Consider the following 20,881-nt stretch of genomic DNA (forward strand, 5'->3'; position numbering starts at 1 on the left):
AATACTTGAAAAACGGCGCTAATCCCAAAACAAACGAAACAAAGAAATCAAATTCTAATTTATATGTCTTGAATAATCAGAATCTTCTTATGATTTGTACTGTTTTGCCCGGCAAAGAAAGAATGATATTTTTGTAGATTTCTCATTCTGAATGCATTTGAAATATAACAGAAAACGCGTTAACCTCAGGTGAGTTGTTTTAAACATACGCATTATAAAGACAGCTAATGATTCTGTTTCAACCACTTCCAGCTATCTGGTAAATGTAAATTAATTTGTGTATGCACATTTTTCATCATACAGATTATTTTGGATTAATGATCGAGACCTCAGCAGGTAAATCAAGTCCTGCCAAGCCCGTTATTGGTGCTAAAATGAATATTAATCAACACGCTACCTGGAGAGGAGCGTTCACAAGTACCCGCCTATTGGCTGTCTGTTTATTTTTCTACCGTTTTCTCTCCTCCCACCTATCATTAAGAGCTTTCAGTAATATAACCAGAATTATTGCGATAAAACACTGAGATTTGTGCATTAGTTTATCAGTCATTGTGGTAAGATGAAAATCATAAACTTGTTACTGTTTAATGGGATGCAATTAAGAACTGATAGTGCTATGTTTTGACATTCTGAATTTTCTGGATTAGTAAATCACTGTTTTTCTTCTACAAGAAAAATACAACTTTCATATTTATAATCAAATATTAAAGTGATTCTGAAATGGCAAACGATGAAAAATTACAGACTAGTGAAAATAAAAACGTTGTCAACAACAAATTAAATTCAGGAATTTCATTCTCGATTGACAGTATTCTGATGTGCGACCGTAAGAAGACTGAAAGAGGCTTAGATGCTGGTTCAGAAATTGAAACTAAAAGTTCTGGCACTGTAACCGCTCTGGATCTAAGAAAGCATGCCGCGGAAAAAGATGAATGCGATAGGATAAGTGAAATATCTGTAAAACAAATAAACGAAAATAAAGACAAATATCATAACGCGAGTTTTTCTGATCATTCAGATGATTATTTCAGTGAACTGTCTAACAGTTGTGTAACAAATCACATGTATTTCTCTAGGGGAAATCGCATCAACCAGTTTGGCGAAAATGGACTGGCCGACTTGAACGGATACCTGCATAGGCATTTCTTGACACACGGGGACCTGGGTAATTATAACTGTCTTGCAGGGAGCGATGTATTTGAAAATGTTAAAAATGACGAGACCTTTGATGATGCAGAAACAAACAAATGTAAGATACAACCTGTTGCAACGGACAGTGAACATGAGACATCATTCGACGCAGTTGAAAGTGATTCCGAAATATCAGTTGTTTCATTGGAAGAAAAGGACGTGCATTGTCATGGAAACAAAGATAAGAGCGGTCAGGAAGAACCGGCTGATCATGGTCAAGCAGACAAGAGAAACAGTCTAGACGTTGGTACAAGCAAAAACGTGTGTTTGCCTGTTCCTGTTCATAAAGCCCAGTCTTCGAAAGGTACGCCTGATTTTTCTTGTTCTTTACGAGAACAATGTGAATCTCTTTTGAATATGTGCCCTGTATAGCTGTATAGTTTTCAAATCCGGGAATCACTGACATATATTTAGGATATTGAAAAATGTTGCTTGCATACAATCTTTTGCTCCAAATGACTGGCAACTTTTCTGTGCAATTCTAAATTATAACACTGTTTTTGTCCGTTCTAAGTTAAATACAATTATTTTGTCTGCATTAAAAGTTATACTAATATTTTAATAACATTTATCAACCTACCCGAAATCAAACATTTTTTTTTTTAGCTTTTTATCAAACTAATAAGGAATAAGTCACTCAGTTTGAAAAAAAAATATGTTAAGCTGACATGTATTATGCTAGTATTAAAGTGTCAAGTCCTGTCCTGCTGAGGTGTAGGTATATATAGTCACTTCAACGAAGAATGCCGTAGAATTTTGTCGGTAGATCTAGCTGGCTACGCGTTCGATATATATATATTTGATCTGCTGTCATAAATCTTATGTTTAAATGTTGCTGTATTTTTCACATGTGGGCGGCATTATTTTCCACATCATGAAGAGAAAATGTGACTATGTGATTGTTAGATCTATGGAAAATAATTTAAAAAAAAAAAAAGAATGGAAAAAATTAATTTCTAAAAGATATTTCAGAAAAATCTAAAATATTTATATCTGAAATTATGCGTCGTATTCTCTTGTTTTCTGTAACGTTCTCTTCTCTTACGCTGGTCGTGGAAGATGTCCACCATATTTGCGGTACTTGGTCCGAAAAGCTTACAGTTTCAAGTTAGTTTGTCTTCAGACCTAAGAATTTTTCTAACAGATAAATTATAGACATTAACTGAGCAAGGAGCGTGACGCTTAAACACTCAAAATAATTTTTGAACAGTTAATTTTTATCAAATCTTAAAAAAAGATATTCAGATATTTTTCTTTATATTTGATTGCTAGTACCGTTTAAGATTTTTCATTAGTTTTTATCTGTACCATATTAACTATAAATCAAATATATACATTTTCTGTAAGGTATTATTGGGTCTTATGAACCAGTTTACTACGTTGTGGCACGAACTTCTGAAAAAAAAAAAACCTTTAATGTAAAAGGTGATATTTGAACTGTTGACGTTGGGACGATTCTAAGAGACAACATTGGCATAGATTTGAATTGCAAAATGTTAGGTATAAATTAAAGTTGTTAGGTTTTAATAATTTACCGTGGTGATGGTGTTGTTGCTGCTACTGATTGTGATCTTGATGATGGTGATGATGATGATGATACTACTACTACTACTACTACTACTACTATTACAAATAGTAATAATAATAATAATAATAATAAAAAGATTTTGAGCGGATAGTGTTTGGCCTTCACAGCCACTTGACTGGAGTTGTTTAGCATAACTTTGAAACCCCTATATTGATGGCTTTTGCATTTTGTTTGCAGTTTCTTGCGCAAATCTTTAATACCTTCATTTTTGAAAACAGGTTTTATTAGTTTTGCTATTTATTTTATTAGGTTTAGGTTTGTTTTCTATCTACTGCTAAAGAGAAGGACAGTCTCCAATGTTGTCACAACTTGTTGTTTGACCCTTTAGGCATTTAATGATAAATGTTGAAATTGTTAATGGAATAACTTCATATCAAATAGTAATAAAATATGATTAAATCAAAATTATTTTTGATGTCTTTAATAGTATTTTTATGATATCTGCATTGCCTGACCAAGTGTCAGTTCAATACAATCAGCTTATACCTTCACCGAAATGTAACGTTGCAGATTACGTTACCATAGAAGTACCAACACATTATTAAAATATTTGCATGAATGTTAGCGTAATTTCAAAAGTTGCGACCCATATTGAGACTCCATGGTGTTGGATATGAAAAAAAAAGAACGTTAGTCATTTTGCCCCAACCATTCAGTTTATGCGATACAATCGAAATGATAAAAATATAAAAGTTCATTGTATATTTAGAAAAAAAAAAGACATCACTCACATCTGTATCATTGTCTGTCTTTTTCACATCTAACAATAGTTACATGACATCTAATTTTGGACATCTAATTTTGAATAAGTATAACCTAAATTTGCAAGAACTTTGACGAAATGTCAACAGTTGTGACCCATGTTGAGAATCTGTGGTGTTGCGTTTGAAACAAGAACCGTTCTTTATAATATTGCAAAACATATATCAAAATGATGATCAGTAAGACGTTTTTGACAAGATTCATTTGAAAACCGGAAAATTGGATAAAATTTCTTCGGGAAAAAAACTTCCCGTAATTTGTAACTACACAGTATGACGTATGCCTTTCATTTAACGATAAATTTAGCAACTTTGAAACGTCTTACACTTTAAAGGTGTCACACTGAAACTTGAAAAAAGTTTTACATCTAAAAAGTCTTACTCTTAAAAGGTCTTTCACTTAAACTTTGAAATATTTTACGCTTAAAAGTCTTAAACTTAAAAAGTGTAAGTGTTGCGCACTTCATTTCATGTCATGAATAAATTTCATCATACCGAGTCTGCTAATATTTAATAGGTTATGTCTAGCCTTTGTGTCCAAATGCTCTGTTTATAGACTGGGTTTTTTTTACAATGATCATATGCAACACCACTGTTTCATTTTCAGTTTTTGGCAGATAGATTCAGACCTTTTTCTTATTTTACATATGAAATTAAGGCATCAACTATTTGTGTCCCTTGCTATAAATTTTCAAACAAACTTCCAAAACATTAGTAACCTGTCAATTCATCTTTTTTTGGACAATTTGAATTTGTATAATTTTATATTGACTGTTCTCCTGGACTTATCAGCAATAAATGCGCTGCAAAGAAAAGAACATGCGTTTTCGATAAGGATGTGTGAATACAATGCTAAAACTTTAATGGAGCATTTTAAGCGAATTACACTTTACGCTTACAATTTTCAGAAATATTCAATATAATTTTAAGATTAAAGTTTTAAGCAACTTACTATTTTTTTTTATTTCAAACTAAAGTAAATTTCAATATCCTTCAAAAGGCTTTCGGTATCTTCATGTATGATCTGACCAGTATTAGTGTATATTTTTTCAAATTATTTTAGTACACTGTTAAATCCAGGTATTTAAGAACAATTTCGTATGGTTTATAGTATCAGTATGTTATAAAACATAGCCTGTTGCTATATCTTAGTGTGTCTCAGACTTTTCTAGTACATCTTAGAATGTGTTAGTATTCCGTGATTTTGTATAGCTTACAAATGATATTTAGATAATTATGCTTTATGCTTCTAAATGTTAGAATTATTACTAAAGCTTTTCTTCATTTTGTATTCATTACGGTAAACCTCGCCTATAGGGAACAGCTTGGGACCTCTAAAATTGTTCCTTATAACCGAGGTTCCTTATATCCGTATAGCGAACTAGTTCCTTGTAACCGAGGTTTGTATAACGAACACAATTTGTATATAGCGAACACTATCTGACTTACGTTTGAAAAGGGCTATGTATTCACACTCCAATTTGACCATGAATCTTTATGTGAGAAAGTTGTGAGTCTCTGGCCATTTGCTTTATATATTTATCTTGCACAAGAAAATTCTATACTTAAAATGACCAAACGATACCAGCCAAGGGAATATATTTCATATCGCAAATATTGTCAAATATTGTTTAATTAATTCGGGTCAAATATTGTTTAATTAATTCGGGAACGGCTATGAAAAACAACACAATCAAGTCCTGTGACTGTCCTGCAAACAGTCATTCAATCATCTTTTAATCCAACTATCGCGATTAGCGGCGAATTCAAAACTCCTAAGTAAGCCGCTTGTTAAAAACCAAATTATTTGTGACATATTCAGAACTAAATCAAAAGAACCTTAAAAAGATGTCTACAAAATTGTTCCTAGAGGGATCAGTGTCTATTGACCCCTAAAGCAAGCACTATGTCAAGTTATCGTACAAGCAAGCGAGTTTTTTTTTCTAAGAGAGCACCCCATGTAAATATAAACAAATTATGTATCTGTTTTTGAGGATTTAAGATTTTTCTAAGACTCTAGCTTTTTTAAAGATATAGTATGCGCATATGTGGCCTTCTTTAAGTTTCCACGAAATTAACGTATTGGCACTAGCCCTAACAGTACAAAAATGTGTTTCGAAAGGATAACACGCGTTGCAACGGAATTTGCACGGGTTTTGCGTTATCTCACTGCTTTAAGGGATCTTGAAGCCTGCTCCCGTCCTACCTTTTAATCTTGAATTGTCACTTGAAAAGCATGAAAATCCTGACTATGAACAGTGACGCCTGTCAAAATAGAGCCTATTTTATATAAAATTCTATATGAAATACCTATGAATTTGCGTGCTTAAGTGTGGCACGTGGCCGTTAACTGTTACCTATTGTAATCATGGGTTGCATACACACAAAAGAATTTGAATAGCCGCGGAGCAGGGCTTTAAGACCAAAAATTTCATATATTAGAAACGATGTACAGTTACTACAAAACATCATTGTAAGCACGGGGTTGTGTGTTTAAACTAGCGTAAAGTGTTTGATCGTAATAATAATAATAATAACATCTTTATTTATAGAAGGTAGCACATGAAGACATACATTATGATACATCTTAATTTTAAATGTGGCCTTCTGAACAACAATAACAACCAAATATAATTTACACTATTACACAACCTAATTAATATCACATTTATTCTTAGACAAATACCCCTTAAATAGATATTACCTTTAAGTATCCATTTATACAATTTCCATTTAGGTAATCAATTAGTGACTTATAATATATACATGCATAAGTATATTATAATGGCATAGTTATAATTCAGCTGATATAAATAAAGAGATTCTTTAGGCAGTCAACTGTAAGATATACTTTTTATATTTCTTTTTAAAAGATGTTATAGAACATGTTGAGCGAATTTCATTTGGTATTGAATTCCAAACTTTTGCACCATTGTAACACAAGTTTTTTTACCATAATTTGTACAATGTTTAGGTATAACTATGTCATTATGAGCAGCAGATGTTAGATTGTATGTTTCATTGCTGGAAAAGGTTAAAATTTCAGAGATATATCAAGGTGCTAAATTGTTGCAAGCTTTGTAAATAAGACAGCCCGTGTGGAAGTTACGTCTTTCATTAAATGACATCCACCCAAGTTCTTTTAGCATATCTTTTGTTCTTGTTTGGAATGTTTTATTTCAAATTATTCTTGCAGCTCTACCTTGAATTTTCATTATTTTCTTTAAAGAACTCTTATTTTTTTTGACACCATACAGTAAACAAAAATCAAATATTGACATATGTGCATTATAGAATAACTTGTTCATTTCATCTGTCAAATAGTACGATATACGTCTCAACAATGCTATTTTTTAGTTAAGTTTAGTGCAAACTGTTACAGTTTGAACATTCCGCGCCATTGTGTTGTTCTATATAAACACCTAATAATTTTTGCACCTTGACATTTTCTATTACTTGCTTGGAAATACTTAAAAATAGTTCTTTACAATCGTTACTTTTTTGTTTAGAACACAAAACTATACATTTTGTTTTGTTTGGATGAAGTGACATATTGTTTAAATCGCACCATTGTTGCACAACATCTAAATTCTGCTGGAGTTTAGTTTGCACTTTATCTAAATCATAATCTGATTCAAAAATAGTAGAGTCATCAGCATACAGGTCTATATTGCCACTCTTTGAAGCTAAGCGATATCATTGATATATAATAAGAATAAAAGTGGACCAAGAATAGAACCTTGAGGAACTCCAGAGGTTACAAGCATACTTTTAGATTTGGTGTTACTTACTTTTATCATTTTGTTTCTGTTTGATAGAAATGATTTGAAAAATTCAACACTTTTATCTGAAAAAAATGATAAAAAGAAGCTTTTTATACACAGATTTTTTCTACATTTAATATTTACAATTTTATTGAAATATGCGCATACTATATATTTAAAAAGCTAGAGTTCCGCGAATATTTGTACAGAAATATTTCATTTTCCCGCTTCTTCTTAGTTTTAAACAGGCAACTCGAAACCAAAATGCTGTTTTAAAACGTGTAGATTACGGTTATAACAGGATTCCGTACCGAATATCATATAATTCTGTGAATCAAAATCGTTTTAAACAGTGGGCGTTTTACTGCCCGATTTAGGTTCTGGTCACAGTCCTTAACCATTAACCTGCCAAATTTCTATAATAGATAATCATATTATATAAAACAGGTATATATAAAAATAGATAAATACACTGGCACCAGACCAGAAAGAAAATGCCTCTGTACATGTTATACCCTACCCCTAGGTATTCTATAAGAACCATGGTCGTGAACGGGAAAATATACTAACCCATTTCAATCGCGCATTTCATAACTAAAACACACAATGTGTACTATGGATATTAAACACGCGATAATTTATCTTCCATTGTGTACCGGTCACATTTCTTCAACACTTCTTGTCTTAGAAAAACAACGCGTAGTTTACAGTTTTTCAACGTTACACAAAAAACTTGCTTGAACTTCCTGGTGAAGTTCCGGTCTAGATTACAAATCCATTCTGACTGGCTGATGTGAAAATGTATGTCAATCGTCATTTTACTACACGTGTATGCTACAATGTGTATATGTAGGATAAATGAGTAAAATGAATTTAAATAAACAGAACAGATTTTACCAATGTATGATTCCAAATTCAAAGTCACATACAATATGAATTTCATTCATCATTTCGAGTTTTATTGTATAACTGTGAATATTTTGCATTCTGTTTTTGTTTGTTTACATTTCGCCTAACATGTGCACACTGCTGTGACCTCTAGACCGGATGTTCATTAGGGGAGTTCACGCAAGTTTTTTATGTAACGTTGACGAAAGCATAAAATATGTGGAGCATCTCTGCAAATCGGAATATTGAGACAATGTGACTGCTGCACGATGGAAGATAAATTATCGCTTATTCAATATACTAGGTACGCATTCACCGATCTGCGCGTTTTAAGTGAGCAATATACGATTGAAATGGGATAATATATTTTCCCGTTCATGACCATGGTTCTTATAGAATACCTACGGGTAGGATATAAAAAGTACAGAGGCATTTTCTTTCTGGTCTGGTGCCAGTGGATAAATATATAATAAACTTATCCATCTTTCAATTTGGACAGTGAATACCATCAACAGTTAAAAGGGGTTCATACTCAAAAGATACCGAATGAATGGCGAACAGTGCAGATCATGATGTGCAGGCTGATCTTGATCTGCACTGACGGGTCGCAAAGGCAGAATCAAAGATAAGGGTTAACACATATCTTCTATTATCAAAATCAGTACATTTTCTGGGCCATATATATATTCTTTTATTTCACTTTTCAGTGACTGACGTAACAATTATCAAATATATAAAAGGAAATAACATAAAAATGATATGAGCGATGGCATTTTATCACACACATTCACAATTAAGTGACAGTTACAAAGTATGATACAAAATATTGATATCAGACTGAATAAAAAAATCAGCTCAAAAGAATTCAACTTCGTTGACATTCGGCATATTTCCCATGACATTTAAAACAAATATATCATGTCAGTGTATGTACAATCAGGGTATACAAAATAAAACTGCATGTAATTTGAGTCATCTTAGAAAAATCTTAAAAGGAGGGTGTCATGATTAAAAAAGGCGAGTAAATTTAATCACAGACGGACCTCTAATAAATGATTCTGAATTTATTCTCAGAAAGAAATGATTGGGACTGATTTCTGCATGGACTTGTCCTTACATTTCTATATGCATCTCACTCAGCTTGTATATGTATTTTAGTATCTTGAGTTTCTCTTCGACTTTTTTTTTACATAAATAGTCCCTAACAAAGTGTCTATATAGCAGAAATATATAACCCACTTAAAGTCAGCATGATTTGTGGTTTATATCCTTAATACATGCCTTCTGTTGTTGCGAAGACATACATTTTCTAGCAAATATACAATTAGACTGTTTACATGATAGGGGTTATCTAGGGTCATATTACATGCGTGACTTTTTATTTTTGCATCTAGATCTAGTATATTATGCATTTTTGTATAAATTTTGCAAAATGACTTCCTCGGAATTCCTGCTTCAAAACATAGAGATGCTTATAGAAAGTGTGTAGAAACATTAAGTTAATGATTGACTCGCAGCAATATTACATTGCGAACGTAGACATTCTTCTATGAAGGAAACTCCTGGTACACAGTAGAATAACGTGTTTGCAGAGACCTACATTTCCTTTTGTTAAAAAATAACTTAATACTGTATTTTATTATCTGTTTATACAATTTTCAGATAAAACAGGGCGAAGAGAAAAAGAGACAAATTCCCGAAAACGTGATGTACACAGAGACCACAAGCCCAGGAAGAAGAGGTCACGTGCTGCATTCTCACATGCGCAAGTGTTTGAACTGGAACGAAGATTTCGACACCAACGCTATCTGTCTGGCCCTGAGAGGGCTGATCTCGCAAATGCCCTTAAACTGACAGAAACGCAAGTGAAGATCTGGTTCCAGAACAGGCGATATAAAACCAAACGTAAGCAACTTCAGCAGGAACAAGCGCTTTCCAGTAGTTCCAAAACTGCGTCTGTGACGATTCTGGTCAAAGACGGCAAGCGTCTCTATGACAGAGAAGACGTTGTTCGGCCATATTTTTATCCGTCTATTCCAGTTCCAACATTCAATTACTTTTGTCCGTACGTGCAATAATGTTTTCCTGATGGTAAAACTTTCATTTATCTTGTATATGTTTTTGGATAAATTTTAAAGTGATTAATTCTTTTATTCGACCAGAATGTCTTGTTGGAAGAGCTGAACTTGATGTCATTTTGTTTCCTGATACAATAAAACATAGATGTCCATAATAAGTGTTTTGTCTAGGCTTTATTTTAGATCTTAATAGCAGATGTGTTAAAAGGTCACATGTTCGTAATTTTGACTTTATTCGTGTGGGGTTCATTCTCATCTGTCAGAGATTCGGCATTGTCCAGAGACGAGTAAAAAAAGAAACACTTTAGTGAACTTTTAGAATGAACAGAATGCTTCTTCAATTATAAACTCAAAATGCAAATAAATAAATAAACAACTACTACTACTGTAATCACTTAACCTTCGCATTACTATGGAGACGGTAAAGCACGACGTACCACATCCTGCTGATTTAGGGTAAAATGGGGTAACTGGGACAATGGGGAAACTGGGACACTTTACACTTTTCAGTAAATTAGGGTAAATATTGGTTACGTTCCCTAAATAAGATCATATGTTGAAAAAGGACATTCAGTGTTAAAGCCTTATATGACAAAACTTTTCTGCCGATGGATTGGAAAATATTTTAAGAATCGATTTTCTTAGACATATGTTGAGAGTATTACTAATTAAATAAAAATAAGAAAACATAAAATTACACGCTGTAAATAATTATGTCTATTTTTTCAGATGGTGCATTAAAATATTCTCGTTATGTTCCTGTCTAGTGAAACGCACAGTAGAAATAGTCGTCTGACTTTATACAGAACAGAACAGAACATACATTTTATTTGAATTAAGCATATACAGCTCATCTTCATATACAACAATATATACATGCATGAATACGAAAAAATGGTAATACCTAGTATAATAAACATATACTAGTAAATTTGTGAGAGTGCAATACATCACATGTAACAAAATCTATATAACTATATACATGATAGCTAATACATGAAAACTAGGATGGTAAGAAATATTACCCGGCATTCAATGCATTCGATCTCATTTTGAAGGCTTTATTACAATACACAGCTAATTTGATTAACACTGACTTCCTTTCTGAATTAAGCAATTCTATGAATTTATACACGCTAGGGTGTCTTACAAAATAATTAGATATATACTGTTTTCTTATTGTATCATACAAAGAGCAAATCAATATAAAGTGGTATTCATCTTCGATGTCATTTTGTTACAGATACAACATTTTCGTTCACTTCTATCAATATTATTGTGTCTTCCTGTTTCTATAGATAAATTATGTGACGATAATCTGAGTTTAGCCAATGTGTTTCTTAATTTCATACTATCTACAATTTTTAGGTATCCAGACCTGCTAAATTCTGTCTTAATATGTTTATACAAATGTAACGAAGAGCAAAGACTTACACTAGAGTTCCAATGTGTGATATATATATCTCTTAAACGATTATGTAGCACTGGTATAAATACATTTAAGTTTATAGATTCTGGATACATCCATACCTCGTTAAATCCCGCACTTTGCAAAAGTGATTTTACTTTGGACAACCAATTTACAGCATTTGGTTTAGAATCTATCTCCAATCTCTGGCTTTTAACAATGTAATCTAGTATACAATTACTGCTTTTATTTTGGTATAACTTTATGAAATATTTAATAATTCTTACTTGTCTTGAAAATATAGTTGGAAATCTGCCCACTTCAGAGTACAATGATAAGGTATTTGTCGACATTTTCACATTAAGTAACCATTTACAATACTTTCTTTGTACGATTTCTAAATTGTCCGCCTGTATACTACCCCATATCTCACAACCATAATTAAGAATTGATAGAACATATGCATCAAATAAATTGAACATGATATCAATTGGGACTTGCTTCCCTTTGGTTACATTTAACAATGAGCTCATTGCCCGCAGTGCTTTACCTTTCAATGTGTTTGTCGCAGGCATGAATGATCCACCACTAGACATAACAATACCTAAATAGTTGAAAGTTTTGACAACCTCTATATCAGATCCCGCATAGGTCCAATTATAACTTTTATTCAAAACTCCACCTTTTCTAAATACAACAATTTTAGTCTTGTCTACATTTACAGTTAGGTTCCATTTTGTACAATATGTTTCTAAGCTATCTAAGGAGTTTTGTAAACCTTGCGCAGAATCGGAACAAATAACTGCGTCATCTGCAAACAATAATAAGTAAATCGAAATTTGATCTAATGTTATACCATCATATAAATTTTCTTGCAATGCATTTTCTAAATCATTCAAAAACAGACTAAACATAATTGGAGAAGTAATCTCCCCTTGAAACAGACCAATTTCACTACTGAAAAATTCTGACAACGTATTTACATGTTTCACACACAATTTAACCTCTTCATACATTGAATAAATCACTGAAAACAATTTACCATCAATTCCACACTTTATTAATTTATACCACAGACAGCTTCTGTCAATTAGGTCGTATGCCTTTTTAAAGTCGATAAAACAGCAAAAAAGTTTCTTCTTATCGTTTATAAATTTTTCAATCAAAGAATTTAATATAAAAATAGCATCTACAGTACTATAATCTGTTTTAAACCCAAACTGGGCATCCGTAATCTTATCATTTTCCATAGACCATTTTTAAGTCTTTCATTTATAATTACAGTGAAAAACTTCGCAAAACAACTTGTTATTGTAATGCCCCTATAGTTATTTGGATCTGAGGAATCACCCTTTTTATGTAATGGAATAATGAACCCCGACGACCAACATCTCGGAAAGGTTCTACTATCAAGAATGTAATTAAATAGCAGTTGCAAAGGATTTACAATATCATTTATATTTGCTTTAAAATATTCATATAAAATATTATCAGCCGAACAAGCTTTTACTACCCAGACATTTAGATGCCCGCACAATCTCTTCAATAGATATAGGCCTATCAAGTTCTTCAAATGATGCACTGTTGCTTTCCGAAGCTAAAAATGTTTTAACAAAGTCATCACACTCAACATTTGTTTCACGTTGGTCGTGGTCGGAGGAGAGACCTTTAAAATGCTCGTAAAAAGAGTCAACTGTTATTTGCTCGCCTCGGTTTGCAAAAGATTTCTGTTTAAATGTCTTCCAGAATTCACGCGGCGATTTATGTTTCATTGTATTTAGGGATTGGGCAAATGATTTATTAAAATTGTTTTTACATTGACGGCAGTAATATTTATAGTCTTTTTTCTTCAATACACGTTCATTCTTGTTTCATCATTTGGCGTAATATTATATTCATACACTGCTTTTTTATACAATTCATGCTTCACTTTGCATACTTCGTTATACCATTTTTGCCTATTTTTATCTGTATAGGCAAAATACACATCCTTTCCTTTCGAGCATTTCTCAAAATGCTTCTTTCCTTTACTATGTAAAAACTCTGTAAATTTATTTACTAGTACATCGGGTATTTCTGCCTGAGAAATATCATCCAGCAAGCGTTTTTCTAAGTCACTTATACCGTCTTTGACATCATCTATAAAAGCATTTTTATATTCACTATTCCACTTATAGAATATGTGCTTTTCGGAAGATGTATATGGCAAATCAGTATTAATACACAGAGAGAACGAGATCGGTGCATGATTCGAAAAGATATTAAAATCATTGACATTAAGTCGACTATGTCCTTGAAATTAACCTCATCCGTCAAAACATAATCTACTAAGCTTTCCCATTGTGTGTCATGCAGGTCCGTTTACCGATACCGTTGTCGTTATGTAACCTGCCGTTAACAATACGTATATTGGTTGACTTACACAAATCGATTAATAGTTCTCCAAATCTATTCGCCGTCACGTCACATGTTGCGCGCGGGAGTGGTGTATCGATGTTAAATACGTCATCATTTCCTATTATTCGATCGTTATCAATATAGTCATGTTTTTTACCGACCCTAGAGTTCAAATCGCCTGATAAGAAGACTTTTCCAAAAGAACTATATTTGTTAATATCAGATTCAATTTTTCTAAAAATATCAACGTCATATGTCTCGTGAATCGGAGAATTTTCTGGCGCTATATATGTTATTGCAAGATATATGTCTTTTTCTGTTTGAAAGTACACTTTATCAAGTTTAAGCCAAATTAAACAATCAATGTCATTTTGAACAACTTTTATCCCCCTTCGGCAATTATCCTTTATATAAACTATAAGCCCTCCGCTAGATCTCCTAGCTCTTCTATGTTGAAAGCGCCTATACGAGTGAATCGGATTACTGTATCCCTTAAGGTCAATTTTCGATTTTTTATTTGTCCATGTTTCAGATAAGCAAATTATCTCATAATCTTTCAGTATATCTAAAAATTCGGACGAAGATCGTTTCGCCTCGCTAAACCCTTCAACATTCCATGATAAACAGTTAAGAACACTCTCACGTGCGGCCTACTTTGTACCGTTACCGTTATATAATCTCTTATTGATGTACAATTTGTCTACCTTCAAAAACGCCTCATCTCCGTTTTCCCGTGCTTTTTTCATGACTGGGATTAACTTTTTTCTAGTTTCCATGATTTCCCTGGGGAATTGTTCACTGATCCCGAATGTTGTGCCGCCTAACTGCTTTGAAGATTTCCTCACTCTCTCTCTATCTGGATAATAGGCAAACTTCGCAACAATTGGTCGAGTTTTATGTTGGCTGTATTTCCCTAGCCTATGCGCCCTGTGTAGCTTTATGTTAGATTTTGCGTCTTCAATTTTCAATTCTTCTTCAATAAATGATAATATTCTGTTCTCACAGTTTTCATCCTTCTCTTCGCCTAGGTTGTAAAATATCAAATTGTCTCTCATACTTCTGCATTTTAAGTCTATAATCTCGGCTTTCAGGTCATCTTCTGTGCTTTTTTGCATGCTCTCACCCTTTTTCATCGACTGTATCATTTTATCAAGCTCATCTTGCCTTTTGTTTATACTGTCCAATAGACTGGTGTCAAAGGCACGGCTATTTTCGATGTCCTGTATTTTTGACTCTATAGTGTTAATCTGCTTGCTCATGGTGTCAGTTTTTACCGTTAACGAGTTGACACTAGACTGAATACTTTCTAAATGGGTTAATTTCTTGTCCATTGAATCTAGCCTTTGTATGATAATTGACATCATATCACCCTGTACATTAGGGTTTGTTGGGACGTTTCCCGGTGACAAAACTGGTGATGCTGAATTCATAGCCATATATTGATTATTATAGTTCTGATATGGTAACTGAGGTGGTAAACTATAGCTCTGACTTGCCTGAAATTGATTGTTGTTGCTCATATTTGGTGTTCCTAGGTTTCCTAGTTGAATTATTCCGCCATTTTGTGCCATTGTGTTTGGACGTTTTGATACGGATTGAACATTATTTGGTGATTCTTTCGTCTTTTTACGTTTTCTAGGCATTTGAACAGTTGACCAAAACTAACATATATCCATGCATGCAACATATTATCCTTATAATAAGAAGTCTAATAGCACGTTTAATCCAAGTTTTTATCATATGTTGAAAAAGGACATTCAGTGTTAAAGCCTTATATGACAAAACTTTTCTGCCGATGGATTGGAAAATATTTTAAGAATCGATTTTCTTAGACATATGTTGAGAGTATTACTAATTAAATAAAAATAAGAAAACATAAAATTACACGCTGTAAATAATTATGTCTATTTTTTCAGATGGTGCATTAAAATATTCTCGTTATGTTCCTGTCTAGTGAAACGCACAGTAGAAATAGTCGTCTGACTTTATAGATGTATTTGCTTATATGTGGTCGGTATATCAATAAGATCTTAAAGATATTTAATTTCGGTACCGTAACGGCTTGATCATAAATGTGAAGTCAATTTTGACGCAAGAAGCTGGTTCTGGTATACACAAAATATCGCATATAACTTGTTTGAAATATTGAAGCGTATTATGTATCATTGCAAATCAAGGACATGGCATTATTTTTTTAAAATTCTATAAAAAAGTATAATGATTTTGTTTTATTGACTTTCATTTTGAATAATAAAGTGGCCTGTCATGAACCGTTGCGTTGACGTCAGACAACGACGTTATAAAACAGGTGCTTGTTTGTGAAATATGGCATGTCCAAAATACTTATATTAGTATGTGTTGATACCTTCAGTTATGAGAAGAGTTGCAAAACTGTAGGTATCACATTACTATTTCATACAATGGGATTTGTTTTTGAGAAATTACAACATACTTTATTTTTGAACGTTCCTTTTCAAAAGTGTCCCACTTACCCTAATGTATTGGGGCAAGTTGGACACTGTCGTTAAGAACAAAGTTCTCCATGATTTTATTTTTGAACGAACTGGATGCTGGAAGAAAATGGGGATATGCTCCAATGGACAGTACATAAAATGTTGTACATAACTGGACATAACCACTATAAATTGTCAACTTTTAATCTTTTTCCACAAATGAAATGAAAATAGGAAAGAAAGTCTAGTTATGACGAAACTCTGATATTTTGTAAGTATACCACTAGTTCACAGGCGTGGTCATAATATACATTAGCTTAACTCTGGTGCAACTACTGAATTTTCTACCCGATACCAAGTTTACATGATCTAAGTCACTGATTAGTCACATACGTTTATTTAAAGGGAGATCGTTCCGTGAACCCCTCCCACTCATTCCGCGTAAAATCTGGTGAGTTTAGAATTTTTGATAGTCTAATAGGCTAATACTGATATTTCTTTCATGTTTAAAGAAACTGTCGGCAAATCTTATATTAATAAGTAGTATTTATACTAGGTGAAGCGCAGGAACCAACTGACAGTCTAGCCAACATAGTAGTTCTTTTAGTTAATTACTCCTTTAAAAGATGACGTTGTGTCAAATATTCAGGCTAAAGCAAACACCAAATATTGGCCAGACAACACATTTTAGGTACAGTTGATAATAGTTTCCGAGAGCGTATGCCCATGTGTCCGCCTAGATCTCCTTAACCCTGCCTTCATTCCCTTCACATTTCATCCCCTCCTCCCCGAGTCTTCCTGTATGCAAAAAGCTAGTTAATGTCCTTATTTCTTTGTGAAAAAAGACACACGTTTTAATTGTCCCGTTAATATTTGATAAAATCTATGTTTTAAGACTGTTTAAAATTTTGATCAGTTTCAAGTGTAAAAATCACATATATAAGTACATAATGGATTATGTCAAGTTTATGTTTAATTCATACATAGTTATTTACACTTATAACATTTTTCTATTTTAAACGATTTATATAATAAGCATATATTGAAACAAATAATGACATAATTTAGGCAAAACTTGGACATATTGATTTCTTTATGCATCCTTGTTTTACAAAACAGTCATAAATTGAGATTAATACGGAGCTATATTTTCAGTTTAGAATTCGTTTTTGATCTGTGGACATGAATGGTTTCATTTGTCATAAATGCGACTGTAATATACATAAATTCTAATAAAACTAAAATGTCCCAAGTTACCCCAACTGGTTGGGGTAACTTGGGACACTTGACCAATGTTTAATTAATTTATAGTTAATCACAGGTTATCAGGTATTTGTAAAAGTTAATATTCGTCATATATTATATAGGTTGCGCAAACTGAAATATCAATAAATCAAGTATATATTTTGTCTTTCTAAAATATTACTCAACAGTGTTTCTTTAAGTGTCCCAGTTACCCCATTTTACCCTATTTAACATTTATGATTTTGAATATTTAATTTTTCCTTTAATTCTTAAACGAAGTAAACTTTGTGCCCAAATATATCAATAAACATTTTATAAGATATAGCTAAAAATCAGTTTGATAGATCAGAGTACAAGACAGTTCCTCAGTTTCATACAGAAACTATGGAGGGCTGAATCACTGTTTTTTCATTTTATTATTTCAAGTTACTTATACGTTTTATTGGATTGAGTAACTTGTTATTATGGGTAACCCATTGGTTAATACAAGTTAAGTTTTTGTAATATCAAGTTTGCAATTTTAATTTCGTAGGAGGAAGTAGGTCTTCGTCTTGTGCGATATCCTAAGGTGTGTGTAATAAGTTACTTCATATTGTTTCTTGAAATTTCCATACAACCGCTTCTACCCAGCCCCAAAATCAACCCACCGGAACACACTTTATACAGTTCCCATACCCTCTCCTCCATCCTAGTTGAATATATGTTCTATCCGTTCTACCCCAAACCAACTCGTAAAATATAACTTGAAATAACCAGTTAATAAATTGTAATTTACCAATCAATAACTCGTAAAAACAGTTAGAAATTCATAACAACCAGTTAGAAAAATATTGACTTAGGAATCCTTAGGATTCCCATAGTTTCAAGCAATGACTTGGTAGCATTTTTTCGATTCGTGTTTCCGTATCAAAAACAACATACTAAATATTTTTGGAATCACACATTTTTTTCTATGAATTTTAATACCAACTTTAAAAATATTCTACTATCATCATTATTATTATACCACATTTATATAGCACTCTTTTCATGCACGTGTACACGTTCAAAAGTGCTTCACAGAAAAATTGCAAAAATACTAACAAACACACATACAAAAATAATGCATTCCACATTAACAAAATTCATAAATGTAAAACGTATAGATTAAACAAGACAAACATACATACATATTTAAAAGAATTTAGGTTACCCTAGGATAAAATACTGTTCTACGCAGTTTTATGAAGAAGAAATGTACTATGTTATAAATGTACTCACAATTATATGTTTAAAAATTAAATAACAACTACTGGTACTTACAACGAATGAAACTCGCAGTGAAACGCACAAGTTAATTACAACAAAAAAAAGCTTTTAGCAATTTGTTTTTAATTCTTGGTTAACATATTTATATTTAATGCCATTCTAGAGAGCTGAAAAGTTGGAAGTAAGGAAATTTGCAGTCTTTTAATATTCATTGTACATATATGCGAACTGGTTTTGACTTTTTCATCAAAATCAGTTTGGACGTTTTCCAAATTTCAGCCACTGCTGTTCAAAATGAGTTGTTAATTTTGACTTTTTTAAATTCTTTTGAAACTTACAGAAAATCACAAACAATAGAAGTAACATGTTCGAGCACTATTTTTTTATTAGTATAATAATAAAATCTATATAATTGGTTTTCATACTGTCACAGTCAATCGAGCTGAAATAAATTAGTATAAAGTACCGGAGGCACAATACATATACATCTCCTAAACACAGAATGTTCCGACTCAAGAAAAGACATTCGTATAGATCTTAGGCGCATAATACTTACTTCGATCTTTTTTGGTAAAGAAATTCTAAATAAGATATGATTAAATGACGGTTCTTTGAATCACTTCGTGCTTACTCGTAGATTGTATCTTAAACAGCGAAAGTTACTGTCTTGTCGAATGAACGGACAAAAAAGTCAAGCGTTTCTGCTAATATATTGGGAGTAATTCTTCCCCCAGACTATGTCTAAGAGAGACTATAAATATTTCAGTGCGTAAGATTCCATTTGTTCCCAGTGCGTCAACGGTTTCTCTGCAATCTCAATTAACATATAAGTGCGGTGCGGTGATATTAAATCACTCGTCTTTGCAGACTATCTTGCCATTCCACTTTTGTTTTAAATATTTCCGTCTTAATTTGTTTTGGTCAAAGTTCATAAGCGATATAAGTCTGAAATTTAGACTTCAACACTCGTACATAAATCTCGCGAATTGACGCTACTTCTTTAAATATAATACGCTGCTGAAAATGTGAAATGTTACTGAAACTATTTTCTGGCGAATCATTGTTGCAAATAGTAAAATGATTTACAGGTCGTCAACCAGAGTTAAAAGGTGAATAGCAGTCTCAGAACTCCAGCATCTGATTGGTTGTTTTGAGATTTGTTTTGAAATAGGCCAATGACAGGGCAGTATTTTCAGACTGGTCTTATAACCTTAAAAATCAGTACTTTACAAAAACAAAGAACTGAAGGGAAAAAAAAAAAAAAAAAAAAAAAAAAAAAAAAAAAAAAAAAAAAAACACACAGAGGGATTTTGACAAGAATACTGGACTTCTATGCAGAAAACAAGCCTGTTGGGGGATAATAGATTTCAGTATTTTGTCGCAGTTATATGTTGTCAAATGATTTAACAATTATTATGATGAAAATTAAGTAGATAAATAATAAACAATATTTTTATGTATTTTGCCATCTGAAAAGAAATATTTTCCCGTTTTGTCATTTCTTTCTGGTGGCAAACTTTATTTTAAAAAAATACATGGTACAGGATATCTACGGAGTCATATATTCACAACATTTTTTTTATTTCGTTGTAACGAATTATGAAATCTTATTCAAGGGGCTTCGTAGAAATCTGTAAAAGATGATATTAGAAATCCAGGAATAGTTTGAATGGTGTTTTATACACGGTCACGACTACCGCTGAATTACAGCTGAATTACCTACAAAATAAGTCTTGCAAAAAACGGTAGTGTCTATCATTCTAAAAAGACTCAAGTGAAGGTAACAGGAATATTTTCTATGTAAATTTTAGCCATTTATTTTTAATATGAATAAAAATACTAACAAAGAAAACATTTGGA

At 32.4% G+C, this 20,881-nt stretch overlaps 1 protein-coding gene across 1 annotated transcript; it reads left to right on the forward strand.

Moving 5' to 3' along the window:
• The first annotated feature begins 519 nt into the window (after nt 1-519).
• Nucleotides 520-10,649, forward strand: LOC123547850 (homeobox protein Hox-B5b-like). The gene is made up of 2 exons (XM_045335094.2): nt 520-1,495; nt 9,855-10,649. The coding sequence occupies exons 1-2, from the start codon at nt 721-723 to the stop codon at nt 10,268-10,270; spliced, it is 1,191 nt and encodes a 396-aa protein (XP_045191029.2). The 5' UTR covers nt 520-720; the 3' UTR covers nt 10,271-10,649.
• The last annotated feature ends 10,232 nt before the right edge of the window (nt 10,650-20,881 follow it).

Source organism: Mercenaria mercenaria, chromosome 9 (assembly GCF_021730395.1).
Source record: "Mercenaria mercenaria strain notata chromosome 9, MADL_Memer_1, whole genome shotgun sequence".
Lineage (NCBI taxonomy): Eukaryota > Metazoa > Mollusca > Bivalvia > Venerida > Veneridae > Mercenaria > Mercenaria mercenaria.

Bases quoted from the DNA above. Each gene is read 5' to 3' on its own strand.
- LOC123547850 (XM_045335094.2), top strand. From the start codon at position 721: ATGGCAAACGATGAAAAATTACAGACTAGTGAAAATAAAAACGTTGTC. The intron at 1,496-9,854 runs GTACGCCTGATT...TACAATTTTCAG, and splicing joins TAAAGCCCAGTCTTCGAAAG to ATAAAACAGGGCGAAGAGAA.